The sequence below is a fragment of the Dromiciops gliroides genome, chromosome X, assembly GCF_019393635.1.
Source record: "Dromiciops gliroides isolate mDroGli1 chromosome X, mDroGli1.pri, whole genome shotgun sequence".
Taxonomy (NCBI): domain Eukaryota; kingdom Metazoa; phylum Chordata; class Mammalia; order Microbiotheria; family Microbiotheriidae; genus Dromiciops; species Dromiciops gliroides.
In genome coordinates this window covers 67,151,813-67,179,644 of record NC_057867.1, presented here as the reverse complement: position 1 = coordinate 67,179,644, position 27,832 = coordinate 67,151,813, and the positions used below count along the sequence as shown (strand labels likewise).

The following is a 27,832-nucleotide window of genomic DNA, read 5'->3' as shown; positions in this document are numbered from 1 at the left end:
AGAGGCCATGAGAAGGGACGTGACTTGCCCAGGGTGACACAGCCCCAAAGTAGCAGCATCAGGACCCAAACCCAAGTCTGCAGACTAAATCCAGTACTCCATTCATTTAACATAGTAGGCTATGTGTCATGCTCTGGAAATACAAAGGCAAAAAGAAAACTGTCCCTGACCTCAATAAACATTTCTCTTGGCAGGAAACATCTATAATTAAGTACAAAGTACACACATACACACACATCTGTGTGTAGATATGTACATATACACCCACGGAACATATTCTTTCTGCTACATCGTACTGAATCCAAACCAGGATGGTAGTTTTCTGAATATCATGACCCTAAAAGGGGCTCTCCACCATAAATCTATATCCACAAGTGTCATAAACTGAAAATAAAAGAAAGGGGGGAAAAGTGCGACTGTTATCCTTCCTGAGAGTCAAGTTTCACATCATGCCAGTTACATTAGCATATGCTGGTAGGATCCACTTTTCCCCGCCTACAGATAATCCAGCTCACCCCCCCACACACACACTCCTCCACCCCCACCCCTCCTCATAAAAATCCTCTCTGCTCCCAATACTCCCCGCAGCTGCACGGTTTCCTGGGGAGTTCGGAGGAAGAGGTACAGGAGCCCACCCACTCTCCAACCCACCCCCACACAACCTGCAAGCCTTTCACTCCTATTATTACTGCCCCCCTTCCTCTCTGCCTCCCTCCCTTCCCTCCCTTCTCTCCTACTCAAAGCCGGAGGAGGTGGGGGCAGGAGGGGGGAGACTAATGTGAAAGAGGAAGGAGACTATGAATATTGACTAGCCAGCGTGCCCTGCCCTCTCCCCACCAGGCAAGAGGTCCTCCTCAAAACAGCAGCGACCGATCTGGCTGCAGAAGCTGCCTAAGAGGGCAGGCACCATGTGAATGGTGGCAGTTCACAAGAGAGGAGACAGGAGCAGCCAGCACCCGGCCCAGCTCGCCTAGGGAGGGAAGCCCAGAACCAGCCAGCTTGAATCGCCGGGACCCTTTGGGACTGCCTTCTGGGGGTGACTTGCCAAGGATCCCCACCGGGCAGCCTTGAGCCTTTCCTAAGGTAAGGAGTTTCCTTCAGTGGGTAGGTATTAGAAAAAGACTTTTTGCCAGTCTCTGTCAATCCCCAGGAGCCTTGGAGGGCAGAAAAGAGCATGGATCCCCTTTGGGGCTTCAGGTTGGGCAGCTCTGGGAATGCTTTTCTTCCTGCTGCTAAGTGAGGCAGGCAGCCCGGTGTTCCCCTCTGCCTGGGTGAAGCCACCTGCTTTAAGAGCTACGGAGAGCTGCCCTCCTGACATTTGCTTTTGCTGCCTTTAGCTGCACTTTCCTTTCCTGAGATAAAGTAGAAAGAGACTGGAAATCTAGAGACACTGGCCCAGAACTACCCCCTTGCTAACCATTTACCTCCCCTCTCTGGGCCTCGGTTTCCTCCTCTGCCAAACAAGGGGCTTGATGCCCCCTCCCCTCCCCCTCCTAGAATCTCTGCCTTCTTTCAAGACAACTCAAATCCCACCTTTTCCAGGGGTAGCTTCTCTACAGGTATCTGGGCTAGATCTACTACTTTAGATGTTGTCTCTACCGTTAGAACATAAGGCCCTCTTTATATCTCCAGCACACAGCCGAGTGCCCAGCACATAGTAAGTGCTTAATCAATGCTTCTCGACTGACTGTGAGTGAGGTAGCACAAATGCTAGCAGCAGCATCCCCATTTTATAGATAGGGAGACTGCGGCTCAGAAAGGTGGTGGGATTTGCCCTTGAGCCTACAGCTAAGTGTCATAACCCAGAGGAGAGCCCCCAAGTTCAGAACCAGTTTATGCTAGAGGGACCCTTTTCGGCCTTCCATTGCATGTTCCAAGGTCCCGGCTCAGCTTCCTTTTAATACTTCACACTTTCTTTCCAGATCTGCCCCACCTCTGCCATATTCCAGCTCTTGACTTTCTGTTGATGAAGGGCCTAACCCGAAATGTAGAAGTCAGGCACATTTAGGAGCTTCCTAAGCTTTGCATTCAGTTCAACAGCAAAGATTTCCTGAGGTCTTATGAAGTATAGCCCCAAGCTCCACAAAGCTTCCTGGATCTAACACCCTAATCAAAAACTTTGTGCGGGTGAGAAAGATGAGGATGAGGAAGATGACTTAGTCCTTTTCTATTGCATTTTCCAGTTTGCAAGGTGGGAAGTAGTACAAGTGTGCCCATTTTCCAGGTGAGACAGCTGAGGCTTGTAGAGTTTTAGCAACTTGTCTTTAGTAACACATCGATAGTATATATACTACAGTCGGCTTAGGGACTCAAGACCAGGTTTTCTGATTCCAAGTCCAATGAACAACAAATGGGTTTTGGGAGCAAGCGAACAGCTTTGTCTGGGGGCTGGCTGGCTGTGGTTGGTTTCATTTGTTAGTTCTACCTTCTAAGTCTCAGACTAGGCCCTGGAAGCTGGAGAAAAGGAGGTGGGGAACATTAGGTAGGTGTCATATGAATGCCACATGCAACCTAAGCCTGGTCTTAGGAGCGCATTTGGTTCTAAATGATTTCAGGATAGATTACCAACCACTCCTAAATCATTTCCATGTAAGTGGCTATACATGACAAATGCAAGACTTCTGGGTTTGCAAATAGTCTCAGACAAAGGGGAAGTACTTTATTTACATAGCTAGCCAGCTGTTAGAGTCAATTCAACCAAGTGAATTTGCATAGGAGACTTGGTACTAGGGTTACAAAGACAAAAAAAAAGTTAAATCAATCCCTGTCCTCAAGGAGCTGACATTCTGCAGGGGCCATGCCATGTAGTATCAATCAACATGCATTTATTAAGCCCCTACTATGTGCTGGGCACTTTGAACCTGCACAGATAAGGAAATACAAAGTAATTTGAGGAGGGGAGAGTACTAACAATTGGAGGGGACTTGGGAAGGGCCTCCTGTGGAAAGAATCTAGGAATACTCGGAGGCAGATGTGAGAGGTCATTGTAAGAGGCAGGGGAGTATATGGCATTGAGAGATGAAATGTTCAGTAAGCCTGGACCAGAGAGTCCAAAAAGGGAATAATAGGAATCATGCCAGACCATTAGATTGGAGCCAGATTGATGGAGAACACCAGGCAGAGTAGTTAGTGTTTTACCTCAGAGGTAAGGAAGCACTTGGAACAACAGAACAAGCACTGGCTTTGAAGTCAGAGGATCCGGATTCAAATCCTGGCTAAATCTCCTATTATGTATGTGTTCATGGACAGGACATGTCATCTCTCCAGACCTTGATTTCTTTATCTGTCAAAAGTGGAGGTTTGGATAAGATGGCTTTCTAAGTCCCCTTCCAGCTCTCAATCTGTGATCTAAGATCCCTTTACTGGCCCCTGGGCCACTATGGTTTACATAACCACACTCTAAGCTCTCTTCCAGGTCTAATATGATAAGACTAGAAACCTAGACCAAGAACAGGAAGATTGGTCAATTCAGTGAAGGCAATAAACATAGAAAGCAGGCATTAGAAAGAACTCCAGAAGTCATCTAATCCAGCTCACTTCTTGCACAGAAGAGGAAATAGACCTGGGGCATCTGTATCAGCATCCCCTCTCTGTCAGAAAGTTTGGGGAGTGTTATATACACATAGCCATAATGAAAAGAATACATTTGGGGGCTGGGATGGGGTTCTGTATACTCTCCAGTGTCATTCACATTGCTGAGACCCAGGAGAAACACAATTGTACACAGCTTCTGCCCTCACAGTCCAATATGGGGATGAGACTCACTGAAAGAGAACTATCATCTGGGGCAGCTAGGTGGCGCAGTGGATAAAGCACCAGCCCTGGATTCAGGAGGACCTAAGTTCAAATCTGGCCTCAGACACTTGATACTTACTAGCTGTGTGACCTTGGGCAAGTCACTTAACCCTCACTGCCCTGCCAAAAAAATTTTGAAAAAAAAGAGAACTATAATCCACAGTAGCCCATGGTTAATGTGTAAGAGAGGGGTAAAGGACATACTATGTAAAGTAAGAGGGGGAGGCTGTTACTGACCTGAGCAGGGAAGGCCATGTGGAAGAGTGGCCATTTGAGATGGGCTTTAAAGGCTAGCTGGGAATTTAATGGGGGTGGCTGGATGGGCCTGCGGTCAGGAAGACTCATCTTCTAATTTCAAATGCAGCCTCAGACACTCACTAGCTCTGGGATCCTGGGAAAGTCACTTCCCCCTGTTTGCCTCAGTTTCCTTCTCTGAAATAAGCTGGAGAAGGAAATGGCAAACCACTCCAGGATCTCTGCCCACAAAACCCCAAATGGGCTCATGGAGAGTCAGACACGACTGACCGACAACGGCGACGACAACAGAAGGACAAGTGAACAATGATAAGAGGGAAGGAGGGAGGAAGAAAGAATTCCAGCCTTGGAAATAACATTAGCAAAGGCCTAGAAGAGGGAGAGGGAAGGCTGTATTAGGCCAGCTTCCTTAGAGTGCCAATTTTTCTTAGAGGAATGATACAACGTGAGGAAAGCAGAGTGGTACCAGATCGAGGCTGGAGGTGAGGCCTTGCACATCAGTCAGTGGAATCTGAACCTTATTCAGGGGGTGCTTTTTATAGGGCAAGATTATCATCCTCATTTTAAAGATGAAGCCTCTTGGTGTAGTTGAGCTTTTGGTTTGGAGTCTAGCAGAAAGCATCATCCACTGGAAAGAGCATTAGATTTCAAGTCCCAAGGGACCTTGTTTGAAACCTCCCTCAGCTACTCACTCACTACCCATGTAACTTCAAGCAAGTCACTTCTTAAGGCCCCTTCAAGCTCTAAATGTATGATTCTATGAGTCCAAATCTGGGCTTAGACACATCCTAGCTGTGTAACCCTGAGCAAGTCACTTAACTCCTGTGAGCCTCAATTTCCTCATCCATAAAGTGGGGATAATAATAGCATTGACCTCTCAGAGTTGTAGTGGGGATCAAATGAGACCATGTATATAGTTAAGCACTTTGCCAGCCTCAAAGTGTGGTGTCAAGTGAGTTAGTGTTATTATAATCATTACAGATGGGGAAAAGGAGGCTTAGAGAGTGACTTGCCCAAAGTCAACTTGCTATTAAGTGGCAGGACTGTGACTGGGATCCAGGTCTTCTCATTCCAATCCCAAGGATTCTTCTTTGCCTTCTCATCACCTCAAAAACAAACCTTTCCTTTAAGGATCTGTGTCACTTAGAAATAGTTCTAGCCTAGAGCCCAACTGGGAGATCCTCCAGGGTCACCGGCCCTGCCCACCCCCACCCCCAGCTCAGCTTTCAGGGATCTGCTGCCTAGTCCCTCCTTTTCCTTCCTGCTCAAAGCTGCCTCCCTGAGGAGGCCTAAGAAGCCCAGTGGATGGGAGGCATCTGTCCCCCTTGTCTATAGACATCCAAATTCAGCATGCTGGAGGGGGAGCTTCTTGGACCCCACCTGCTCTTGAGGAAGATTGGCCTTGGTCATGAGCTCACTGCCTTGTTTGTAAGGTTTGGAAATTTGTATTGATGCCTTTTATTTTTTATGCCACAGACATTTCTGGACGTCCTTCCCATTCCACAAAACCCTCCCTTATAACAGAGAAAAACACAGAGTCCACAGTAATTGTGTCGCCAGTGTGTGCCATGTAGGGCACCTCCCTCTCCCAAGAGGAGCAGCGTCTCTTCCATGCTGTAAGGCAGGGGAGATGATTTAGGCAGGCAGCCTCTGTCTATGTGGCATGTGTCGCCCCAGGTTCTGGCCATGTTAAACATCAAGACGCCTGTGCAGGGAAGGAATGAGAATCGAACCTAGAAGGTTCCCACCCCTCACAGTTCCATCTCTTCTCAGTAGGAACTCGGGACCCTAATTCTCTCCAGGTGTTATTTCAGGCTTTGGCCCTAATGTATATTAGAACCTGGGATATGAAGAGGCCATGGAGAGTTCTTATGTTGCACTAAGATCAATTTTATGGGGGTCTTTGGCTAATTTTTTAAAAATTCACAATTTCAACACAGAAGGAACCTCAGAGGGCATCTAGAGCAACCCATGCCTAGGAAAGCATGCAATATCCCTTACAAGTACTCATTCATATTTTGCTTGAAGACCTCCAATGATAAGGAACTCACTACCTGCTGAAGCAGCCCACCCCACTTTTAAATATCTCTGATTATTTGGAAACATTCCCCTATGCAGAGCTGAAATTTATCTTTGTGACACTTGTACCCATTGCTCCTAACTCTAGAACCTAATAAATGAGGTGGCTCAGTGGATAGAGCACCAGATCTGGAGTCGGGAAGATCCAAGTTCCGATTCGACCTCAGATACTTACTAGCTGTGTGATGCTAGGCAGATCACCTAATCCCTGTTTGCCTTAGTTCCTCATCTGTAAAACGGGGCCCCAATGGAAAAGGAAATGGCAAATCATGCCAGAATCTTTGCCAAGAAAACCCCGTGGACAACGTCCATGTAGCCATATAGAATCCAACACGACTGAACAAGATAACAGCCCCAATCCTCCGTCCAGATATTTAGACAGCTGTTGTGCCTACCCTAACTAAATCTTATCTTTTCCAGACTAAACATTTTGGGACTTGATACTCACGTGGCATGATTTCAAGTCCCATCCCAGTGGCTCCCGTAAGACATACTCCAATGGGACAGTGTATTTAGAGGATGCTTCCTATCTCTAAAATTGTAGTGATTTGGACTTTAGTCACTCGAGAAGAGTGGGTTGTATCACAGTTATACAATGTGAATTTCGGAAAGGGCTTTGTTATGTAGCTAAGGAAACTCTGCTTCAAAGAGGGGGAAAGGACTTGCCCCAGCCATGGAAGTACCTAACTGGTGCTGAGCTCCTAGCCTTCCCATTCTCCCACTCTCCAGGTAGGATTTCTTGGCTCCAAATAAATCTGTCTGGCTTCCTCTCCTTTCTTTCAAGGACTACCTTCTTGCTCCTTGACCTTTTCACTCAAAATTATTGAATGAGCTGTCCTAAGCCCATCTGCTCAAGGCAACAAGAAGACTTGAGTTCACATGCCAGCTCTGCCACACACCAGCTATGTGACCTTGGGCAAGTCTCTTAACCTTTCAGCCCCCTTTTCTCATCTGTAAAATGAAGGGAGTAGAGTAGATGACCAATGCTGCAGGCTAGTTAAATCAGCCCCGTTTACTCAGATGAAGAGAGGAGAAAGGGAGATATAGAGACTCCTCCTAGATATCCCTGAGTACGCTGACCACTTTCTGTTATTTTTTCACCTTTTCTGACATCCTCCAGCTTGGGACTGTTGCTAAGAGGCTTTGTTCCCTATAGACGCTAAGATCTTTGGGCCATCTGAGTGATTGAGTTATTATTCCCTAGATAGAGCCACCCTTCTGAGAGCAATGACTTGGACAGCCTCATTTCCCGGGGCCAGACAAAGAAGGGGACCCAAAGGATGCAGTGAGGTAGACCACAGACATACCCATGTCTTCTTGCCTTGTTCTGGTGGTTTGTAGATCCGGACCATTTAGTAGTGTGAGACTTTGTCTCTGTTCCCCGAAATTCTCCACCTGCCCAGAAGCAGCTCCCTGCCTGCTCTTAAATCTCTGATCTCACAGGCTAGCAATGGCAGAAGCAGATTGGTGAAGCTATGTTGGCCTTCAGAACCTTTCTATCTCTTGTCTATGTAGCTTAAATACCCCATTGTCTCACTACAGTTTCCTCATCTGTAAAACGGGACAATAATCAAATAATTGGGCATGTCAAGTTGTCGTGCAGCTCTGAGGATGTCAGGCATCCCAAGCCCCATGTGGAGATGACTTTTTGAAAGTACTCCCAAAAGGCTGTCTTTGCTGGGGTTTTTTGCCAGCACTTTAGGAGAAAGGGAAAGAAAGAGTGGCATGACAGTAGTGGCACTGGCTAGCATTTTTAAATCAGTCGAGACTTGGCAAAGTGCTGTATGTAAATTATTTCATTTGATCCTCACAACAACTCTGTGAGGTCAGTGCTGTTACTGGCCTCATTTTTCAAATCAGGAAACTGAAGCTCAGAGAGGTCAAGTGATTTGCCTGAGTTCACACAGCAAGTATGTAGAATTTTCATTTAGGCCTTCCTTATTCATTTTTCCAGAAAAAGAAACAATGAACTGAGATTGTCATCTTTGAGAGCTCTGAAATATGTCTTTGTCTTTTTAAGGTTTCAGATCCATTTCATATGACTGATTGGAGGTAGAAGAGACCTTAGAGCTTTTCTAATACAACCCCAGGTCCACCCCTTTTACAGAGGAGGAAACTGATTAATGACAGAGAAGTGTCCCTACTACCTTCCTGCTAAGCACTGCTTGTTACTATGTTGTGATTGATTTTCTTCTTTAATTGAAATGGGACGGGCTGCTGGTAGCTACACTCAGAGCTCTGAGCCCCCAAAGCCAACTTCTTGGGTTGAAGGCAGGTTCTACTTTGTACCGCTCTTGAGGCTAGACGCTCAGACAAATTCCAGACCAAAACATTTCAAAGGTAGGTGCCCTCTGATGGGGATCCATCATGGGGCTTCAAAGCTCTCTTCCTCATCAAAGGTTACCAAGACGTTAGCAAAAGGTCACTTCCACCCAGAACATTCAGGATGGGGAATAAGGGCTGGATGGTGGGTGGTTCAGGATGACAGAAGATTTATGATGCCAATGACTGAGAGACATTCTGTGTGGGAGAAGGAGGTAGGTCCTTAACAGATCAGTTAAACATTAGAGAACTCATTAGAATTCATTATTAGCAGCTCAACATTACCATAATATCATCATCATTAGATAATTAGTTTCATTAGAGCCTCAAGCTCTAGGGATAGGGGCTAGACCTGTGATTTTACTAGTATGTGGCACTCTCTGATCAGGAAACTCCCGCTACCAATGCCAGCCAGCATCCTCTCTGCAACTTAGTCTTAGAAATTTACCTAGAGCTTTATGAGGTAGAGTGACTTGCCCAAGGTTGCATAGCTACCATATGTCACAGCTAGACTGAACCCGTGTTCATCCACCATACCTCTGGTCTTCCATAGGGTCCCATGATTAAGCTGCCAACTCCCAGAGCAGAAGTCAGAAATGTCATTCACTTTGACCAGCATTTATTGAGTGCCTCCTGCATGCCAGTCACTGTGCTGGGTTCTGAGGATACAAAAACAAAAAAATAAGTAGTCCCTGACTTCAAAGAGCTGACATTCTTCTGAGAGATGGCCCATGTAAACAGAAAAGGAAATAAATTGAGGAGGGAGAAAGAAGTCAAAACTAGAGAGAGGAGACAAAGCTTCCCACAGGAGGTGAGTCTGGAAGGAAGCTAAAGGTTCTAAGAAGTCAGGGTACAGACGACCTGGGCAAGGCCACAGCGAGGCAGATAGAAGGAATAACAAGACATAGAACATGGCAGAGTACTGGGTGGATAGGACTGGCTTAGATAAGCTCAGGTCAGGTTCTGAAGGCTGCTGCATTGTTTTCTTTCCAGCAAACCTCCCATACTCTTCTCCTTGGCTATATCCTAACTTCCACAGCTTTGTCTGTAATAGCCTAGCACATGGGGGCAGGCCGGCTTTTAGGAGCTAAGGTAACGTAGTAGCAAGGGCTTTAGTAAGGGCTAAAGTCGCTTTTAGAAACCCGGCCCTGGGTTCAAATCTCCACATCACCTTGCGTAAGTCACATCCCTCTCTGGGCCTCTGTAGAAAATTAGGACATTGAACAATGATCTTTTTCAGCTCCACATTCTCTGATCCCACTTATGTGAGGGAAGTGTGAGCTACTAATCATTTGCCATTAAATAATCAGTTTGGTTTCACTACTGAGGCCATCCAATGGTTTGTACATTTTTCAGTTCTAGGAACATTCCACACTGTTTCAGCTTTAAAGTCTCAGGCTCTCCTGAGCAATACCTAGGTTCAACAATTTCAAATTTCTATAAGGAAGCCAAGAGAACATTTAGTCCAGCCTCCCTCTCCCATTTTACAGAAGAGGAAACTGAGGCTTAGAAAAGTTAACTGACAAAGGTTATTAGTAATAGGGGCAGTATTCAAAGTAAGGTCCTTTGAATCCCAAACCAGAATGAATGAAAAAGCAATTGTTGCTTACTATGTATCAGGTATTGTGTTGAATACTAGTGATGGAGATATGAGAGACAGACAAACATCCCCTGTTCTCAAAGAGCTTACATTCTAATAAGGAAGGACAACACATAAAGGAGAATGATAACCAAGGAGGGCAAGTCAATGGAGACATGGCCATGGGAATCAGTGTAGAACTGAAGCATGAGTTGGTGCCCAGGGTCAGTCAGTAGATATAGTGGGCTAAGTGGGCTAGTTGGAGTGATTGATTGACTGGCGGGGACCCTAGGACAGGAGCTCCAAAAAGAAATCAGTGAATTTCCCTCAGAACTAGACTCAGAGAGCACAGGCTCAGGAAAATCTGCATATAGAGGTGCAAGGCTAATGTCTGGTCCAGGTCGGGAAGAGCCAATCATCCCCATGGACAGGAAGATGGTGAGGTGGCCTAGGTGGGTGGTCAGATGGCATGTGAAGCTAAGACATAGTGCCGTGCCGAGCCATGCCTTTCATCCACCACTGAGCTGCAGCCTCAGATACAGAAATAGGCATCAGCCTCCCCGAGGGGTTGCTATCAGACAGCCACATCCTGGGTCTGTGGATTTCATATAGGCCTCCAACTCTTATCTAGCCCTGGTAGCCCACATCCACCATCACCCTTGCCATGATTTCTCCAGCTTATACTCATCCTTTCTAAATCCAGGACTCTGTCTCCTTTGCTCTCTTCCTTCTAAGTATAATTCTCCAGTGTCTTCTACATATCAAAGACATCTAATCCTCTCCAGGACCCATCTCCTTAGTCTTCTTTTAAAAATTCATTTTAGGGGGCAGCTAGATGGCGCAGTGGATAAAGCACTGGTCTTGGATTCAGGAGGACCTGAGTTCAAATCCAGCCTCAGACACTTGACACTTAACTAGCTGTGTGACCCTGGGCAAGTCACTTAACCCTCATTGCCCTGTAAAAACAAACAAACAAAAAAACAAAATAAAAATTCATTTTAAACTCTTTTCAGAGTTCTCCATAACTCCCCCCCTATAGATGTCAATCAATCAATCAAAAAGCATTTACTAAGTACTTAACGTGGCATGTATCATGCTCAGTTGTGGGGATACAAAGAAAGGCAAATATACCCTGAAAGAGTATTGAGGGGGGAGATGACATACTAACAGGTGTGTGAGTGCAGGACCTAGACAGTACAAATGGGAGATCATTTCCGAGAGAAGGCACCAGGAGTTGTGTGGGGGAGGGAAGAGGGACCTGGAAAGGCCTCTTGCAGAAAGGGGTCTTTGAGCTGAATGTGGAAGGAATCCAAAAGGCAGAGGTGAGGAGGGGGGAGCATTCTGGGCTTTGGGGATAGCCAGGCCAGCACCTCGCTCACAGGGGCCCTGAAATCTTTGTTAAACGAATGAATGAAATCATCTATCCCTTAGACAAAGGTTTTCTTACCCTTTTTTGATCACAGACCCTTTTTTGGAAGGCTGGCAGAGCTTGCTGGGTAGACAAAACGACTTCCGTCCAGCAGCAGGTCTAAGAACTATAATGAGTTCCAAACAGTGGTGAACATAAATCTCTTTCAGGATATCTACAACAATTCTAATGGGATCTGAAAATATCTATGGTTTCTACTGATGAATTTCAGGGAGTCTGTGAACTCGGACAGAAAGAGAATTACATCTTTATTTTCACTAACCATCTGCTAATTCTACTGTTGTTTGTTGTCTACATTTCATCATTGAAAGAAATGCTAACTTTCTGTTAGAGGTAGCCCAAATAAAGATCGTTTTTCCTATCCAAGTTCTTGGACTCCCTGAGATCTGCCCACAGGAAGAAGAACTTCTGCTTTATGCCATTCTCTTGCTACATAATACTATCTAGTCTTTCTGCACTGACTCCTAGCCCCTTTCCTTATTCCCCACATTCAAGTTGTTTTCTGACTTGGTAAAAGCTTACAACTTACAGAGCATTTCATGTTGAGTTTCAAATGACACCAGGTCATCTGTATGGAAATATACAGCAGGAAATGATGGGTCTGGAGGTCAGCAGATGTACATTTAGAACCACAGATGTTGATTTGAAGAAGCAGCTACATAGAGCCAGGATAGGGGAAAAGAGCTCCAAGGGAGTATGGAGAGAGGAAAGTTGAAGGCTAAAAACTGAGTCTTGGAGTTGCATAAAACTAACTGGAGCAACAACTCCAGCCAACCTTCTTCAAAATCTCAGTCAGGGTGGGGGGGAGTGGGGGGCAGCTAGGTGGCATAGTGGATAGAGCACCGGCCCTGGAGTCAGGAGTACCTGAGTTCAAATCTGGCCTCAGACACTTGACACTTACTAGCTGTGTGACCCTGGGCAAGTCACTTAACCCTCATTGCCCAGCAAAACCAAAAAAAAAGTCTCAGTCATGGGTCTTAAGGCAGGTCAAGATAATGTGTCTGGATGGGAGGCAGCATGTTAGAAATCACCACAACAAGATGCATTTCTCTGCTGAATGAGTGAGTGAGTGAGTGAGTGAGTGAGTGAGTGAGTGAGTGAGTGAGTGAGTGAGTGAGTGAGTGAGTGAAAGTCTATTAAGCTCTGTGTGCCAAACACGGTGTGAAGCGCTGGGGACACAAATCAAACCAAAGACAGTTCTTACCTCCTAGGAGCTTACATTCTTGGGAGGGTCACTTAGTTACTGGGATGGTAAATAAGGTCACTGAGGAGGAGATTGGCACATCCCATCCAGGAAGAATGACAGAGGCAATTTGAAGGTCACCCTTCCATCCCTGAAGAGTGGGGAAGGGGAGTCAAGGCCGTTGGCCATTGGCGGTTGGCAAGGAGGCTATGGAAGAAGTGTGGACTGAGCTCAGGGAGTGAAATGAAGCATAATGAATGAGAGCTTTCTGGAAATAATGCTGCTTTATAGTTTGCAAAGTGTTTTTCTCCCAGTGACTCTGTAAGGGTTGGCAGGACTCCTGTTTTTACAGATGTAGAAGCTAACAGGGCTCAGAGGTGAAAAGGGTAAAGAACACCAGACCAGGAGGCAGAAGGTAGGAGATCTAGTCCCAGCTCTGCCACTAACCACCATCCTACCTGATTTGGGCCTTTTTTCCCATCTAACAAAAGGGCAGGGAAGAGACCTAAACTTCCTTCCAGCCCTAAAATACTTGGCTTAAGTGCAAACCTCCCCTCATTTGCTGTTCTGACACCATCCTCATTAGCCATGGGTCAGCCAAGAGCATCGATTGTGAATGACTCCAGAGCACAGTCCTAGCCATTGTAGGGGAGAGATGAATTGGGGGGAAGAGAGGGGTGAATATGAAAGAGGAAAAAACAGAAGAAATTCTCAACCAGAAAGAACATAGCCCACCCCCCTTGTCTTATAGATAAGGAATCTGACACTTTTCCAAGGTCAGAAAGCTAAGGGATGGCAGAAACAGGATTTGAACCCAGGTCCTTTGATCCCTAGCCCAGGACATTCTTCCTCAAGAAGCTTATGGCTTGGATGCAGCCACTGACCTCAGTTTCACCCACTATATATCGCAATCCAACTATCAGTTTGATTGATTGATGATTTTACTTGAGGGGGAAATGAGTAAGAAAGGACACCATCCTTGGCCTTCTAGTAATTACTTGTTTTCCTGAATTACAGCTAAATACTATACTGGAATTATCTCAAATCCTGTTGGTGGGGATGTTCCCTCTGCCAACACAGATGCCAACACAGATTCCACTGAGAGGCTAAGGAACTTGCCCAGAATCACACAGCTAGTGTCATTGGCAGGGTTTGAATGTCGGTTTTCCTGGCTTCTTTCCACCATACCACGCTGCCTGAAATACACTGAAATCATAATCGCTCACCTGTTTTTCTAAAACTTTATCCACATGATCTTACTTGAACTTCACAGCCCTGGAGAATGGACTGTTAGGTCCATTTTATAGATGAGGAAACTGAGACTCAAAGGAGTTCATTACTTTGTACAGGGTCACAAAGCCCAGCATTTTGGCTTCAAGCCCATTCTGCTTTTCACACCTCCAAAGGTCAGTGACTGAAACAACAACAAAAGAGGAGGAAGAGGAAGAAGAACAGGCAGATCTCTTTATGTGCCTTGCTCAATGAGACACACTATCTCATGCCAAATTAATTCTCCTAATGGGCTTTAAACAAAACCTCCTATGTCCAAATAATGTTTACTGCAGCCAGGAGCCTTGAACTGAAGGAGTCCTCAGCACAGCATCTCTAGCCTCCATGCACAGCAGCATCCAGGCCAGGAATGTCCTGCCTTCCTCCTCATCACCTCATAGCAGTCATCTTCCTTCAAGGCCCAACTCAGCTGCCACCTCCTCCATGAAACCCTTCCTGCTGAACCCAGGTGGTAGTATTCTCTCCCTCTTGAGTTGGCCTTAAATCTACACATGTTGTGCCCTCCCAGTAGAATGTTAGTCACTTGAAGGCAGGGTCTGTTTGCTTTGTTCTTGTCTTTTGGTCCCCATGGCCCTAGCATAGGGCTTTGCACAGAAGAGGCATTTAATAAACACTTGTTGACTGGATTTCTCCAGTTATCAGTTATTGCTTAGCTCTGTGACTTGAGCAAGCCTCGGGTGATTCATGGACCCAGAGCTGGAATGAATACTAGAGGCTCATTCAAAAGACCATATATCCGTGCCCTGATTCCATGCTCACCAAGTGGTCTCCTGGGCCTGTGGTTTCAGTGGTCCCTCTGGAGCACAGAGATGTTAACATCTCCCTTGAGGTTTCTCCCTACCAGTATCTTTCCCATCATTCTAACAAACCATAAATCTCATTGTAGGATTGTATTGGAAGCAAGGAGATCTGGGAGTTGGGGTGGTTTTCAGCCTAGTTTTGAAAAAAGTAAACTAGATTCTAGTTTCCAAAGTCCTAGTGGGATTGTCCTGCCTGGTGAGTGTGGAATCTGGCCAAGGCAAGTGGTCCTCCACTCCAGCCTGCCAGCCTGCCAGCCTGCCAGCCTGCCAGCCTGCCAGCCTGCCTCGGGGTCCAGAGTGAAGTGGTTAGGGTACCCTCTCCCTAAGATGGCATGGAGGACATACTGACCTCTTTAACCCCTTTATTTTACACATGAGGAAACTGAGAGACCCTTCGAGATCAAATAACTTGCCCAAGGTCATCTAGCAGGTCCCTTGCCTCTGAACCACAGGCTCTTTCCATTGAGCTGTGCCGCCCCACCCCCATGTCTTGGCTTCCAAAAGGTTATTATATTTTTTAAAAGCAGAAAAACTGACCTCAAAATAAACTCTATGTTCCCCTTTCTCTAATTTTTTTCACCAATTCCTCCTAGCTTAAACTAAGTTCAGTGTGTGTTTTTCACTCATCTCCTTGCTCTTGGTCAGAAATATCCCCTTGTTGTGTCAATATTGAACCAACTGATAGCCCCTGCATTGGTGAGGCCCTTTTTCCACCAGAAGAGGGTGTGTTTCATTTGCTTTTCTCCACCAGAGGATTGACAGTAATGTCAGCTCCCCAAATTTAGACTCATTGCTAACAGATGGATATTTTGAGAAATGTTCAAAAGACACTTTCTCATCCAATCCTGTGGGAACAAAATTCCAAAGTCAAAGTGACTTTTTCTAAGAGAGGACTAAGCCAGAGGATAGAGAGACTGCTCAGCTCACATTCCACGGTCCCGCAAAAAAAGTTGCCCTTTGCCCTAAATCGAGTTCTTGGGACTGGCTGAGAGCCCTAAGGCAGGACAGTTCCACTTGGGGCTTTTAAGGGACTAGAAAAATTCGTGTGTACAATATTTAAAAAGAAGAAGACAATGACGCCTGAAAAGTCCCCAGCCTGGATTTCAGTGGTTCAGAGAGAATCCCACAGCGGGATGTGCAGTTTATTATAACGACAGGGGGTTGGGGGGGAGAGGGTGATGGGAGAGAGGATCCTCAAGGGAGAGATATTGTCTGGGGACTCAGGGTGTTAGTCTCAGGAAGTCAGGGCAAGGCAGTTGGGTCCCTTGAGTGAATTCCACTTCTCTCTAGCCTCCCAGGATGCCTAGGGGTCCAGAGTTAGCTGGTCACGGTGCCCTGTCCCTAAGATGGACTCTGGAGGCCCACTCACTTTCTTTTTCTCTAAGCCCCCCTGCCAACACTTTAGCTCTTTTGAAGCAACTCCCAATGTGTATAAAGCACTGTGTCATTATAACAGCAATGACCACTCATGTTTCTCTAGCACTTTAAGGGGCACCCAGTGCTTCTTCTAGCCAAGGACTCTCCGAGGTCTACTGTGTTCTCTGGCTTCTCCCCCTGTCCCAAGCTCACTAACCAGGCTGATCCTCCACCATTAATGAGATGCTTGCTGTAGTAAGGTTGACCTATTACAGGACACCTTATCCAAAGGAAGCAGACCAAGAAGCACACTTCTTGAATGCCTGCCTGCACTGAGCCAAAGGAGCCAATCAGATAACAAGTGCTAAAGCAGAGCCAAGCAAATGAGCATGGTAAAGTTGGACAACTGAGCCTGGAGATGGGAAACAAAGGAGACAGAAGACCCAGAGATGACATTTGGGGTTTCTAGCCTTGTAGTAGACTAGCAAGGAAGCTCCAATTCGTAAAGCCAAAATAAATCAACTCAAGGAAGAAAAGAAAGCTGTGGACCTCTGGCAGACATATTTTAATGCCTTTGGAATCTCAGTGTGGGGATTCCCTTCAGTGGTACAGACCACAACCTTCTCATTCTGTGTGACCCTTGTCCACGACTTCCCACAAATCTTCTATGGGACATCACATTCAAACTTGGCCATTGTTCATCCCTCACTCTCGCTATATGATTGTCTCACTTCCTTTTCTCTCTAGTGACATCTTTCACACCCTCTCTTCTGTAACTTTGATGGGAATGTGTTACAACCTGTTCATGCCCATGTACTTCACTGTCCTCTGAGTGACCTGCAGCTACATTACTTGTAGCCTTAAAGCATCAAATGAAGAATACTGATTCTAAAAGAAAGATGAGCCTTTGCTTCAGGAACCAGATTGGGGGTGGCCAAAACCACTGTCATTTCCCAAACTGTAAACTATTGAATTCTTGTCCTTTGCAACTTCAAAAATAGAAAGGGATGAAAAAAAATAACTAAACATTTTTGACAGTTAAAGGAAATATATTGGCATATTAATGGAGCAGGTCAGTATCAAGGAAGGCAGAAAATATGGAGATGTATGCTAGTCAAAGGTATTTGCCACTATCATGAAGTATGTTCAGCAAAGAATCCAAATGGAAGAGGGAGTCACTCTGGATATTAATAGCTCACACTATTTTAAGATTTACAAGCAATTTACACACTGGATCTCATTTGATCCTCCAATAAACCTGTGAGGGAGATGCCATCATTATCCCCATTTTACAAGTAAGGAAACTGAGGCCGAGAAATAGTGACTTTCCTAAGATCACATAACTAAGTATCCGAAACAAGATTCAAAACCTAGGGCTTCCCGATTTCAAGTCCAGCATTCTATCCACGACACTAAATTATTATAAATGTCTGACTCTTATTTGTGGTGGTTCTGCCTAAAGCTAGGTCTACTGGGCTTTCAGCAACATGTACAAGTCTGCTATTAGAACCTGAACTCTGTGAAGAAGTGATTTGACTCTCACTTACTCGCCTAAGAGAAAAGCAGCTTGGGCCAGAATTTAGCCTCTTTGTCTAATGTAATGGGCCTCAACATTTTTTGGTTGTCAGCTCCGAGGAGCCTGTGCCCCTCCCTGACCTGGGCCACTGCTACTCAAGCCTACCTCCTGGTTCCCAGCTGGGGTGAAAAACCCAAGTTCTGCCTCAGCACCAGCATAGACCCCTGTAATCTCCCCCCTGCCAAGGGCTCAGCCTCTCACCAGACCATGAGCTTAGTTCCAGACGACACTGGCACTTCAGCTGATTCAGAGGCTCTGGGGGTCTCCTTCTCTGGTGAAGCCTTCCTGGGACTGGATCTGTGTCAGGGTGACTGTGGGGTTGGGCTCCCCTTCTGTCTCAGCAAAGTAGCTCCCTCCTTCTGACCTTCCAAGCCATTCTTGGTTAGAAGATGATTTCAGCACATTCTTCTATGGGTTTTGCTGCCCCAGGCATTGTCCTATGGCATTATTTGGAGATTTTTTGGCGCGATCTGTCATGAGTTGGAGAGCTCACTTCCTTTCCTCTGCCATCTTGGACCTGCCTCTATCTCGCCTCAACATTTTTCCATCCATGAATTACTTCTGGCCAAAAACCTTATAGATCAGAATCTATTCTACCTGCTCTACCTTTGCCAAGGTAAAGGTAATATCAACCCACACTCACCAGAATGTATGGGAAGACCTTGAGCAAGTCCTTTAACGTTTCTATGCCTCAGTTTCCTCATCTATAAAATGAAGGTGTTGAACCTGATAACTTCTAAGGTTCTTTCTAGCTCTAAGTCTAAATCTATATAATCAGATCATTGCTTATTGATGAAAATTCAGGAAATTGATTAATTCAGAAGCATTTGGGGACACTCATAGGCCACCAAGTCTGCCTGGAGCAAGCTTTAGAGAAATCAAAGAAATTGGGCCTTCGTCTGCTTAGAATACTATTAGAAAATAAACCACCTTGTAGAGACTTGTAATTTGTCAAGTTTGCAGAGTACCCAGAGAACACCTTCTCTGACTCCCTCATTTTAGAGGTGAGGAAACTGATCACATTAGTAAGGGCTTAAAGAAATACTCATTGATTGATTGCTGCACAAATCATCCAAAGTCACACAGCTTGTTGAGAGCTGAGCTGAGGTTGCAGTCCAAGGTGGCTGCCTCCCAGGCCAGAGCCCCTTCCATGACAGCCGCCACCTCTCCTTTCTCACCTTTCTTGGCTCCTAATGCCATTGCACTGGAAATTCCTCACTTCCAAAAGTCCCCAAATGTTTGTTCTTTCTCCTTTCTTCCATTAGAGTGCTATAAGAGATAGGTTTGTAGAGGCGGGGGCGGGGGGCAGAGGAGGAGGCCAGGATAATATTGGCTGGCTCACAGGTCCCTGGGAATCTCAGCTTCCTCATACAGAGAGTAGAAATAATGATCCCTGTGACCCCCCCCCAGTATGCAAGTGACAGGATCAAAGGTCACCAAGTCCCATATGTGTGTGTGTGTGTGTGAGAGAGAGAGAGAGAGAGAGAGAGAGAGAGAGTGAGATATAGATAGATAGATAGATAAATATGGAATATATGTGGGATTATATATATAGGATACACATACATATACATGTATATATATATATATATATATATATATATATATATATATATATATATGACCCACATACAAAGAAAGAGAGAACTCAGAAGCCCTAACTCTGTCACTGTGATAAAAAACATGAGCTGTTATTATAGGAGTTGTTTGTCCTTCATTCTTGAAGAGGACCATAATAGATGTCATGACATGCAATGAATTGGATTTAAGTGAGGGAGGGCTGAGCAAAGTCACCAGCCTCACTCCTTCCTCCAGAGCCACCTGGGTCCAGTGGCAAGATATACATCAGGATGACTGGATGGTTCCAGATGTTTTGAGGCAATCAGCAGGGTTAAGTGTCGGAGGCCAGATTTGAACTCAGGTCCTCCTGACTCCAGGGTCAATGCTCTATCTACTGTGCCACCTAGCTGCCCATTGTTATTATTATCCCTGGGAAAGAAGGCTTTTCCTTAGTCTATATAGAGACTGATTGCATGGTGTAATAGTCAGAGGGCAGACCTAGAAGTCAGGAAGCCTTGGCCTCTAACACATCCTGGCTGTGTGACACTGACCAAGTCACTTACCCTCTCAGTGCCCTCTGCAGCTCTCTAGGATTGTAATCTGATCACCCAGGTAGCCATGTAGCCATGTTATGAACTATACCATGGTAATCGCAGGGTTGGTTGGTTATTTCCTCATTTTTTCTACTGTCTATCCTCCAGAGAGCTAAAAAAAAGTCAGGTGCTTAAAAAGTTGAAAATAAAGCAAACACTAATAATAATAAGGTAGCATAAAGTATGCTGGGATTCGAGGGTTCTCCGGGTCTTGACTAAGCCATAGACCTTAGGCAAGTCACCTCAAGGGGTGGTGACTTTGAGCATTTAGTATGATGAAAAGACTACTAGAGTAGATCCAGGTTCAAATCCTACCTCCTATACAAACTAATGGTGTGACTATGGGGGCAAGTCATTTGTCATTTAACCTCTCCAAGTTTCAGTTTTCCCATCTGTAAAATGAGAATAATCCCCTTGGTATCAACAATAACACCAACCTGATGGGGTTGTTTTGGGGCTCAAATGAAATGATATATATAAAGCCAATGTTGTGGCCAACACATATTAGGCTTCAGAGCTAGAAAAGACCTTAGTGATCATCAAGGGAGTAGATTCTGATCCCTTTATTTTCTAGAAGAAACTGAAGCCCCCAAAGAGGAAGTGAGCCCAAGATGACACAACCAAGAAGTGACACAGATGGGCCCCAAACCTGTCTCATGGCTCCCCAAAAGATCTGAGGGTTCTGACGGGCTTCAAGCTCCATATGAATCAGAGTGTCAGAGGTGGAAGGGCCTTAAGTAACCCGCTAAATACAACTCATTCTAGAAAAAGAATCCTCCCTCCAATGCACCCAACAAGTAGCCATCCACATGCCATTTGAACCACAATGAGGGAAACCCACTGCCCCAGCCCCCACCCCTGAGACAACCCATTCTACTTTGGGACAGCTCTAACTGTAATGATGTTGGTTTGTTTTCATTTTTTCAACATAACATCAAGCCTAACTCTGCCTCTCTGCACCTTCCCTCCATCTTGCCTTGTTCTGCCCTCCAGGGCTGAAGGTAACAAAATTGATTCCTCTGTCACATGCTAGAGACCTTGGTCATGTCATAAAGGCTCAACACTCCCAGGTTGCTTCAGCAAATCACCAGATGGCATGGACTTGAGGCCTTTCACCATCCTGGTTGCCCTCCCAGAGCAGAAGATCCATTGTTCCAGATGTGCTCTGGCCTCCTGATCTCTCTCTTAGTGTAGTCCAAGAATTCCACAGCTGGAGTATTGTTTTAAGAAAAACTTTGATAAGCTGAAGAACATCTTGGACAACCAGGAGAGTGACGGACCTTACATCCATGTCATATGAGGACTGGCTGAAGGAAGAGAGGATATTTCACCTGGAAAAGGGAAGTCTAGAAGGGACATGATCATTGTCTTCAAGTATTGGAGGGGTTGGCATGGGGAAGAGGGATTAGTTAGATTTGCTCGGCATGGCCCCCTCTGAGGTGGGGGCAGAGAGGCAATGAATACTGGCCTAGAGTGCAATGGGCTCCATCCAGACAGACTCTCCTGGGAGCTCTGGGAGCTTTTGATTGAGTAATTAGGCTCATCTTTTATTCCCTAACAAGCATTTTGGACGCCTCTAGCTCAAAGTTCTGTGTACAGTTTAAAAAGACATCAGAACATAAACTCCCTAAGGATTTTCAAATGATCAGTAAGACTGTCTAATTATGTATAATTATATAACACCTTTGCATTGAGGGTCTTCAAACAGAAAAGTAGCACAGGGAGGGGGGGAACCCACCTCAATAGCGCCATCTAGTGAGGAAATGCCTAGTGAGGAAATAGGGTGATGCTCCTTCAATGTGGGAGCCTTGACTACCATCAGGCAGCTTTCTATCAACTCTCTAAATGATGAGGGTGAGTAGCACTGCGAATACAGGAGAGTGGCTAATCTTCCTAAATCTTTCCATCCTGCCATGGCAGGGCCTGAATCCTGGAAAAGCAAGAGAGCAGACATGTCAGGGAGCTGGGAAACAACCAGGAACCGATGGCTGGAGCTACTTCTCCAGAGCCCTTTAAGGTTTAAATGTATTTCTGCATGCAGACTTTCAGTTTATCCTCGCCACCACCATCTGGTGGTGAGGAGTGTTATTCCTGTTTTAGAAAATAGAGTCTTAGAAATGTTAAGTGACTTGGCCAGGGTCATTCAGCTAGAGAATGTATCCAAGGCCAGATTCACACTCAGGTCTCTCCTGATGCCAAGGCCAGGAGACATCTCAGATACTTTTCACTGACAGTCCCTTTTCCATTCTTCATCTCATACTAGTGGCTCCAGAAGAATGAAAGATCATTCATACATAAAAGTAAAGTTCATGGGAGAGCTGGCTGAAATGAATTTCAGACAACAAATTAGGGCAAAATCCCAAAGGGTTACAGTGGGATGACTATGATGTCTGTCTTTACAAGGCCAAGAATGTTAAAGGTCAAGGCCCTCATTCTGGCATCAAACACTATGGACTATATAAACATCCCCATCAGTATCACATTTGAGTTTCTCTTCTAGCATGGAACCAGTCTCCCTTGCTCTAGGGAGAGCACTGAGCCAGCCCACTGAGACTGGGGATGTTCGATTGACTCATGGCTAGTCTCATGCCTGAACCTGACCCTTGGAGATGCCTCTATGAGCCAGAGTAGACACAGCAGTGGCAATGGGTGTCTTCCACAATACCGAGATCTTAAAATAAGGACCCTTTGTAGTACTACAAACTTCTAGTACTGACCAGTGGTTGGAGTCCAGAGAAACTTGAACCCTCATCCTCTAGTGAGCCTCACCTTCCCAGGAGCCTCTCTGGTCATCTTGTCTTGTCCATAGAAGCACAATATTAACAGAGGTCCCAGTTCTGCTTTGTTCTTCCACACCATGGCTCTGCTCATCAGCTCCTGCTCAGACTGAGTCTTGTCTTCATAGCCTGGGAGCTCCCTTTCTTCTCTCTAGAGGGTTTAGTACCAGAATTATCCCATGCTCCATTCCTGCCTTCTACTTCTGCCATCTCTTTGACTACGGTGTCCTCACAGGCTTCCCTCGTGGGAGCTTGGGTCCTGATCTCCGAGTCCCAGAAGCTCAGCTCTCCCAGTGGCTCCCAAGGCCAGGTTCAGGCAGATTCAGTCATCATCCTCAATGTCTGAGGACCTGGAGAGAAGCGTGATCACAACCCATCAAGGAGGTATCTTTGATGTCAGAACAAAGTCTCCAATGTGGGGGTAAATGGGGATGTTTATACCTTCTTTCTGTGGGAAGATAGTTTCAATACCAGACCAATAGTATAGCTTTTTACCTTGTCCCATACTGGTCTTCACCAGGCATCCTGCATAGGACCACAAGCTTTAAACAGAGAAGGAATCAATCTTGGAAGTCACCTAATCCAATGCCCTTACTTTACCGCTGAGAAAACTAAGACCCAGCGACTGCTCAAAGTAGTGTAGCTAATAATAAACAGGCTAACTCTGCAATTCCTTATAGGTTTTAGCTGTTTCCATTCGCTAGTGTCCTTCTTCCACCCCAACCCGTCCCACCTCAACCCTCCACCAGCCCTGGAAAGGGGCAGACCTGGATTCAAATCCTGACTCCACCACTTGGGCCAGGTATGGCCTTGGCCAAGTCATGTTATCTCTCCAGACAAACCCTAGTTTCTTTAACTAAAAAATGAGGGAATGGACCAGTGATAGGTCACATGGATACAGCTAAGTGTTGCATCAGTTTGATAAAATGGCAGAGGGGCAGAGCAGCTAAGCAAATGGAGCTTTGTTAAGCTATAGAGAAATAAGAAAGGGAACCATGGGACTAGCTGCTAGAACAAAGTGGCAGCTCCCAGGTATCTGAGAACTAACTCGACCGTGTGCAAACCAAGCCTAGTTATTTATGCGCTGAGAAACAGGCTCTGAGATGGGCAGAGTCAGGACCCATTAGACATAGGGCAACCACTTCCACATCCTGGGCACTGGGAGCCTTTGACAACTCTAAGAAGACAGTCACCATAGCCACAGGAATCCTCTCAGTCACTGGCCCTGATTGTTACTTGGTAGCCAAATGATCTTGGGCTTGGTTTCTCTGGACTGAAGTTATCTCATCATCAAATGGAGGAAGGTTACACTGAGAAGGACACAAGGTCCCTTCTATTTCTAACATTCAGCCTGCCTTTAGTGTAACCCACTCAGACTGTTTCTCATTTGCTCTGGAAACCTGGGTTAATAACCTGATGTCCACCAGGGGGTGCATTGTCAATGCTGAATGTTGGCTTTCCCTGAGGATGAGCCAGGAGCAGCAGATTGTCCCTGTTATGGAGGAAGCCCTCTGCAGAAAGGGCAAGAAACCATAGTACCATAGTTCTCATTCTCGTTCTCTTGTTCTCTCTCTGTCTCTCTGTCTGTCTCTGTCTCTGTCTGTCTCTGTCTCTGTCTGTCTGTCTCTCTCTCCTGTCTCTCTCTATCTCTCTCTCTCTCTCTCTCTCTCTCTCTCTCTCTCTCTCTCTCTCTCTCTCTCTCTCTCTCTCCCTCTCTCTGTCTCTCTCTCTGTCTCTCTCCCTCTCGCTCTCCCTCTCCCTCTTCCTCTCCCTCTCTCCCTCCTTCCTCCCTCCCCTCTCTTCTTTCTCTTATCTCCCCTATTTCTCTATCTCTCTATTCCTCTCTCCTCTCTTTCTATTCCTCTCTCCTCTTCCTCTTTCTCACACCCTCTCTTTTCCCTCCCTCTCTCTATTCCTCTCTGTCTCCCCCTCTTTCTTCCTCTCCCCTTATCTCTCTCCCTCTCTTCATTCATGAAACAATGTTAATGTTAAATTTTCTTTTTGCCTAAAGCCACCTCCACTTCCAGATTATAATCTAATGCCAGTTTGCTTTTTGTAGCATCTGTTGGATTCTTAAGAGTAATCTTTACCTCTTCTGCCTAAGATTAGTTGTTTCCCCTCTTTCTGTCTTCCCACCTAATTGATGAGAAGAAAGTTGAGTATTGATTCAAATCTTTGTGTGTTGCACCCTCCCAGTGTGTGTGGGGTCCCATGCAGTCCCATGGGCCAGTGGGGTACAGCCCCCCTTGAAGAATCATTGAAGAAGAATGTCTTCACTCAGCAAATGTGGATTGAGCCCCTACTGTGAGCAAAACCCTGAGCTGGGCCCTAGGCTACAAAGGAGATGTGGTCGCTGCCCCTCTGCTACATGATGTACAAATAGTACAAGAGGCGAAGTTAAGTTAGGTGAAGTAAAAAAAGGAGAAAATAAGGACAGCAGGAGTTGGGAACATGGATGGGGTGCCGTTTATCCTTGAAGATGGGTATGAGGTTAATAAGCAGAGATGAGGATGAGGTAGAGAAAAGCATGAGCAAAAACATGGAGGTAGGCTAGGGTTCAGGAGGCAGCAATATGTCTGGAGCAGAATGTGGAAGGCCTTCAAGGCCCACCTGCCTGAGGATTTGGAACTTAATTCAGTTGGCATGAGAACTAGAAGGGCCTTCGAGGTAACCTAGCCTAGAAAGATGCAAGGCAGGGCAACAGTATAATCTGAGTTTTGTATGAGGAAAGTTAACCTAGCAGCATATTGGTACGGATCAGAGGAGAGAACTGTTAAAGGCCAGGAGACTGGGTAGGATGCATGAGGACTTAACTAGGATGGAAACAGTGGGAGGGAAAAAGGAGATACAGGGAAGTTGACCAGATCCAGAATATTGATCAACTTGTTGGCAATGGGAGGCAAGGGAAAGGAAGATGTCCAAAAAGACACCAAGGTGTGTAGCCTGGAAATGAACAGAGAAAGCAGGGGTCAGAGGGGCAATGGGGAACTTCAGTTTGGAATGTCTGGAGTTGAAAGTGGGGGTGAGACATTCCAGCTGGAGATATTCAGTGGATTGTTGTTAGGAATGCCTTTCTCTGTTCTCAATTTGAAAATCAGGGAGTTGGACCTTTGATGTCTATGTGCCTCTCTCAGAAAAAAGCAAAGCTACCGGCCAAACATTGACTTTAGCTTTCTCCTCTGTCAAATGAGGGTTGGGCTAGGTGACCTCCAAGGTCCTTCCAGCTCTCATCTTCTGTGATTCTAAATTAAGCTCCTTTTTCCTTGCATGTGGCCCTTGCTCGATTTTTTTCCTGTGAGTGAAGTATCCCTTGGTCGGAAAAAAAGACTCCCTCTCCTGGCTTTAACATGATACATGATGAAGTTATGAAGTGGAACATGAGAACTTCCTGTAATTGATGGCCTCATAAAATGGTCATGACAGTTTCATCTTTATATGCTAGGTGCCAAGCGGACATTCTCAGAGAACCATGGACGGGTTAGGAAATATGACAAGACCTGGATACAACTCCAGCTGCCTCTCCACTATCGATGACTTCCGCAACCAAGTGTACTCCACCGTGTACTCAATGATCTCTGTCATCGGCTTCTTCGGCAATGGCTTTGTGCTCTATGTCCTCATCAGGACCTACCATGAGAAATCAGCCTTCCAAGTATACATGGTGAACCTAGCTGTGGCCGACCTACTCTGTGTGTGTACGCTGCCTTTTCGGGTAGTTTATTATGTTCACCGAGGCATCTGGTTCTTAGGGGACTTCTTGTGTCGCCTCAGTACCTATGCTTTGTATGTCAACCTCTATTGTAGTATCTTCTTTATGACTGCCATGAGCTTTTTCCGTTGTGTGGCCATAGTATTCCCCGTCCAAAACATCAACTTGGTGACCCAGAAAAAAGCCAGGGTTGTGAGTGCAGCCATTTGGATTTTTGTTATCCTGACCAGCTCACCCTTTTTTCTCATGAGCAAAACCTATAAAGAAGGGAATAATACCAAGTGCTTTGAGCCCCCACAAGACCCAAAGGGTAAGAAAACAGTGATGGCCTTGCACTATGTCTCATTGTTCTTTGGCTTCATCATTCCATTTGTTACCATAATTGTCTGTTACACCATGATCATCTTGACCTTATTAAAGAATTCAATGAAGAAGAATCTGTCAAGTCGTAAGAAGGCTGTAGGAATGATCATTGTCGTAACAGCCGCCTTCTTGATCAGTTTCATGCCCTATCACATTCAACGCACAATCCACCTTCACTTTTTGAACAGTGAAAATATAACCTGTGAGTCTGTCCTTGCCATGCAGAAGTCAGTGGTCATAACCTTGTCTCTGGCAGCATCAAATTGTTGCTTTGACCCACTCCTCTATTTCTTTTCAGGGGGTAACTTCAGGCAGAGGCTGTCCACATTTAGAAAGCATTCTCTGTCTAGCATGACCTATGTACCTAAGAAGAAGACCTCCTTCCAAGAAAAGGTGGATGAATTATGCAAAGAATAGGGTCACCCCCAAGTAGAAAGCTCTCTTATGTCAATGAGAGCAGTTAATCAAATAATTACTTGCTATAATCAAATAGATAGATGATAGATGATAGGTAGATAGATAGATAGATTTAAATGTTGCAAAATAGAAACATCTGGATATTTTTGCCTGCAAAATTTGCTTGATTTCTACATCCATGTTATCATCCATGTTGACTCCTAAGCGGACAAAATTAAGTTCACAGCAAAAACTACATTCTGTATAGCATTGTTTCTGTTTGTGCCCATACTTTACAAATGAGCCTTAGTCTAAAAAGTATAATAAATAAATCTACTTCAGATGGTGGCTTTGCATAAGGCAGAGATTTGGCTCTCAGTACCTTGGGTTGGCACTTAACACTCAGCTACCATCCCAGTATTCACCTTTGCAAGAAGCCCCTTGGATAATGACAGCAGAAAGAACCTCATGAACTTTGTTTCATTGGTAAGAGCTCTGACAAGGGACATTGAGTTCAGAGAGTAACTCCGTGGTCCAGAGAGAACGTACAAGGGCCAGAGTTGTATAAGATATAGCAATGGATGTTCCCAACACGTGGCCCCTTACAGGGAGACAATTGTAGCCTGAGGGAGCTTTCTCTGGTCAAAGGCCAAATCTCTTTTTGTCAAAGTATGTACTATTCCTCCCTCCCTCCCCCTTCTTCTTCATATTCTTCTTCTTCTTCTTCTTCTTCTTCTTCTTCTTCTTCTTCTTCTTCTTCTCCTCTCTCT

General features: G+C 45.5%; 1 protein-coding gene across 1 annotated transcript; it reads left to right on the top strand.

Annotated features, from left to right (window-relative positions):
• The first annotated feature begins 727 nt into the window (after window positions 1-727).
• On the top strand, window positions 728-27,832 carry CYSLTR1 (cysteinyl leukotriene receptor 1). Its single transcript, XM_043974449.1, has 2 exons — window positions 728-1,083; window positions 26,037-27,832. The coding sequence occupies exon 2, from the start codon at window positions 26,064-26,066 to the stop codon at window positions 27,081-27,083; it is 1,020 nt and encodes a 339-aa protein (XP_043830384.1). The 5' UTR covers window positions 728-1,083; window positions 26,037-26,063; the 3' UTR covers window positions 27,084-27,832.

Bases quoted from the DNA above. Each gene is read 5' to 3' on its own strand.
- CYSLTR1 (XM_043974449.1), top strand. From the start codon at position 26,064: ATGGACGGGTTAGGAAATATGACAAGACCTGGATACAACTCCAGCTGC.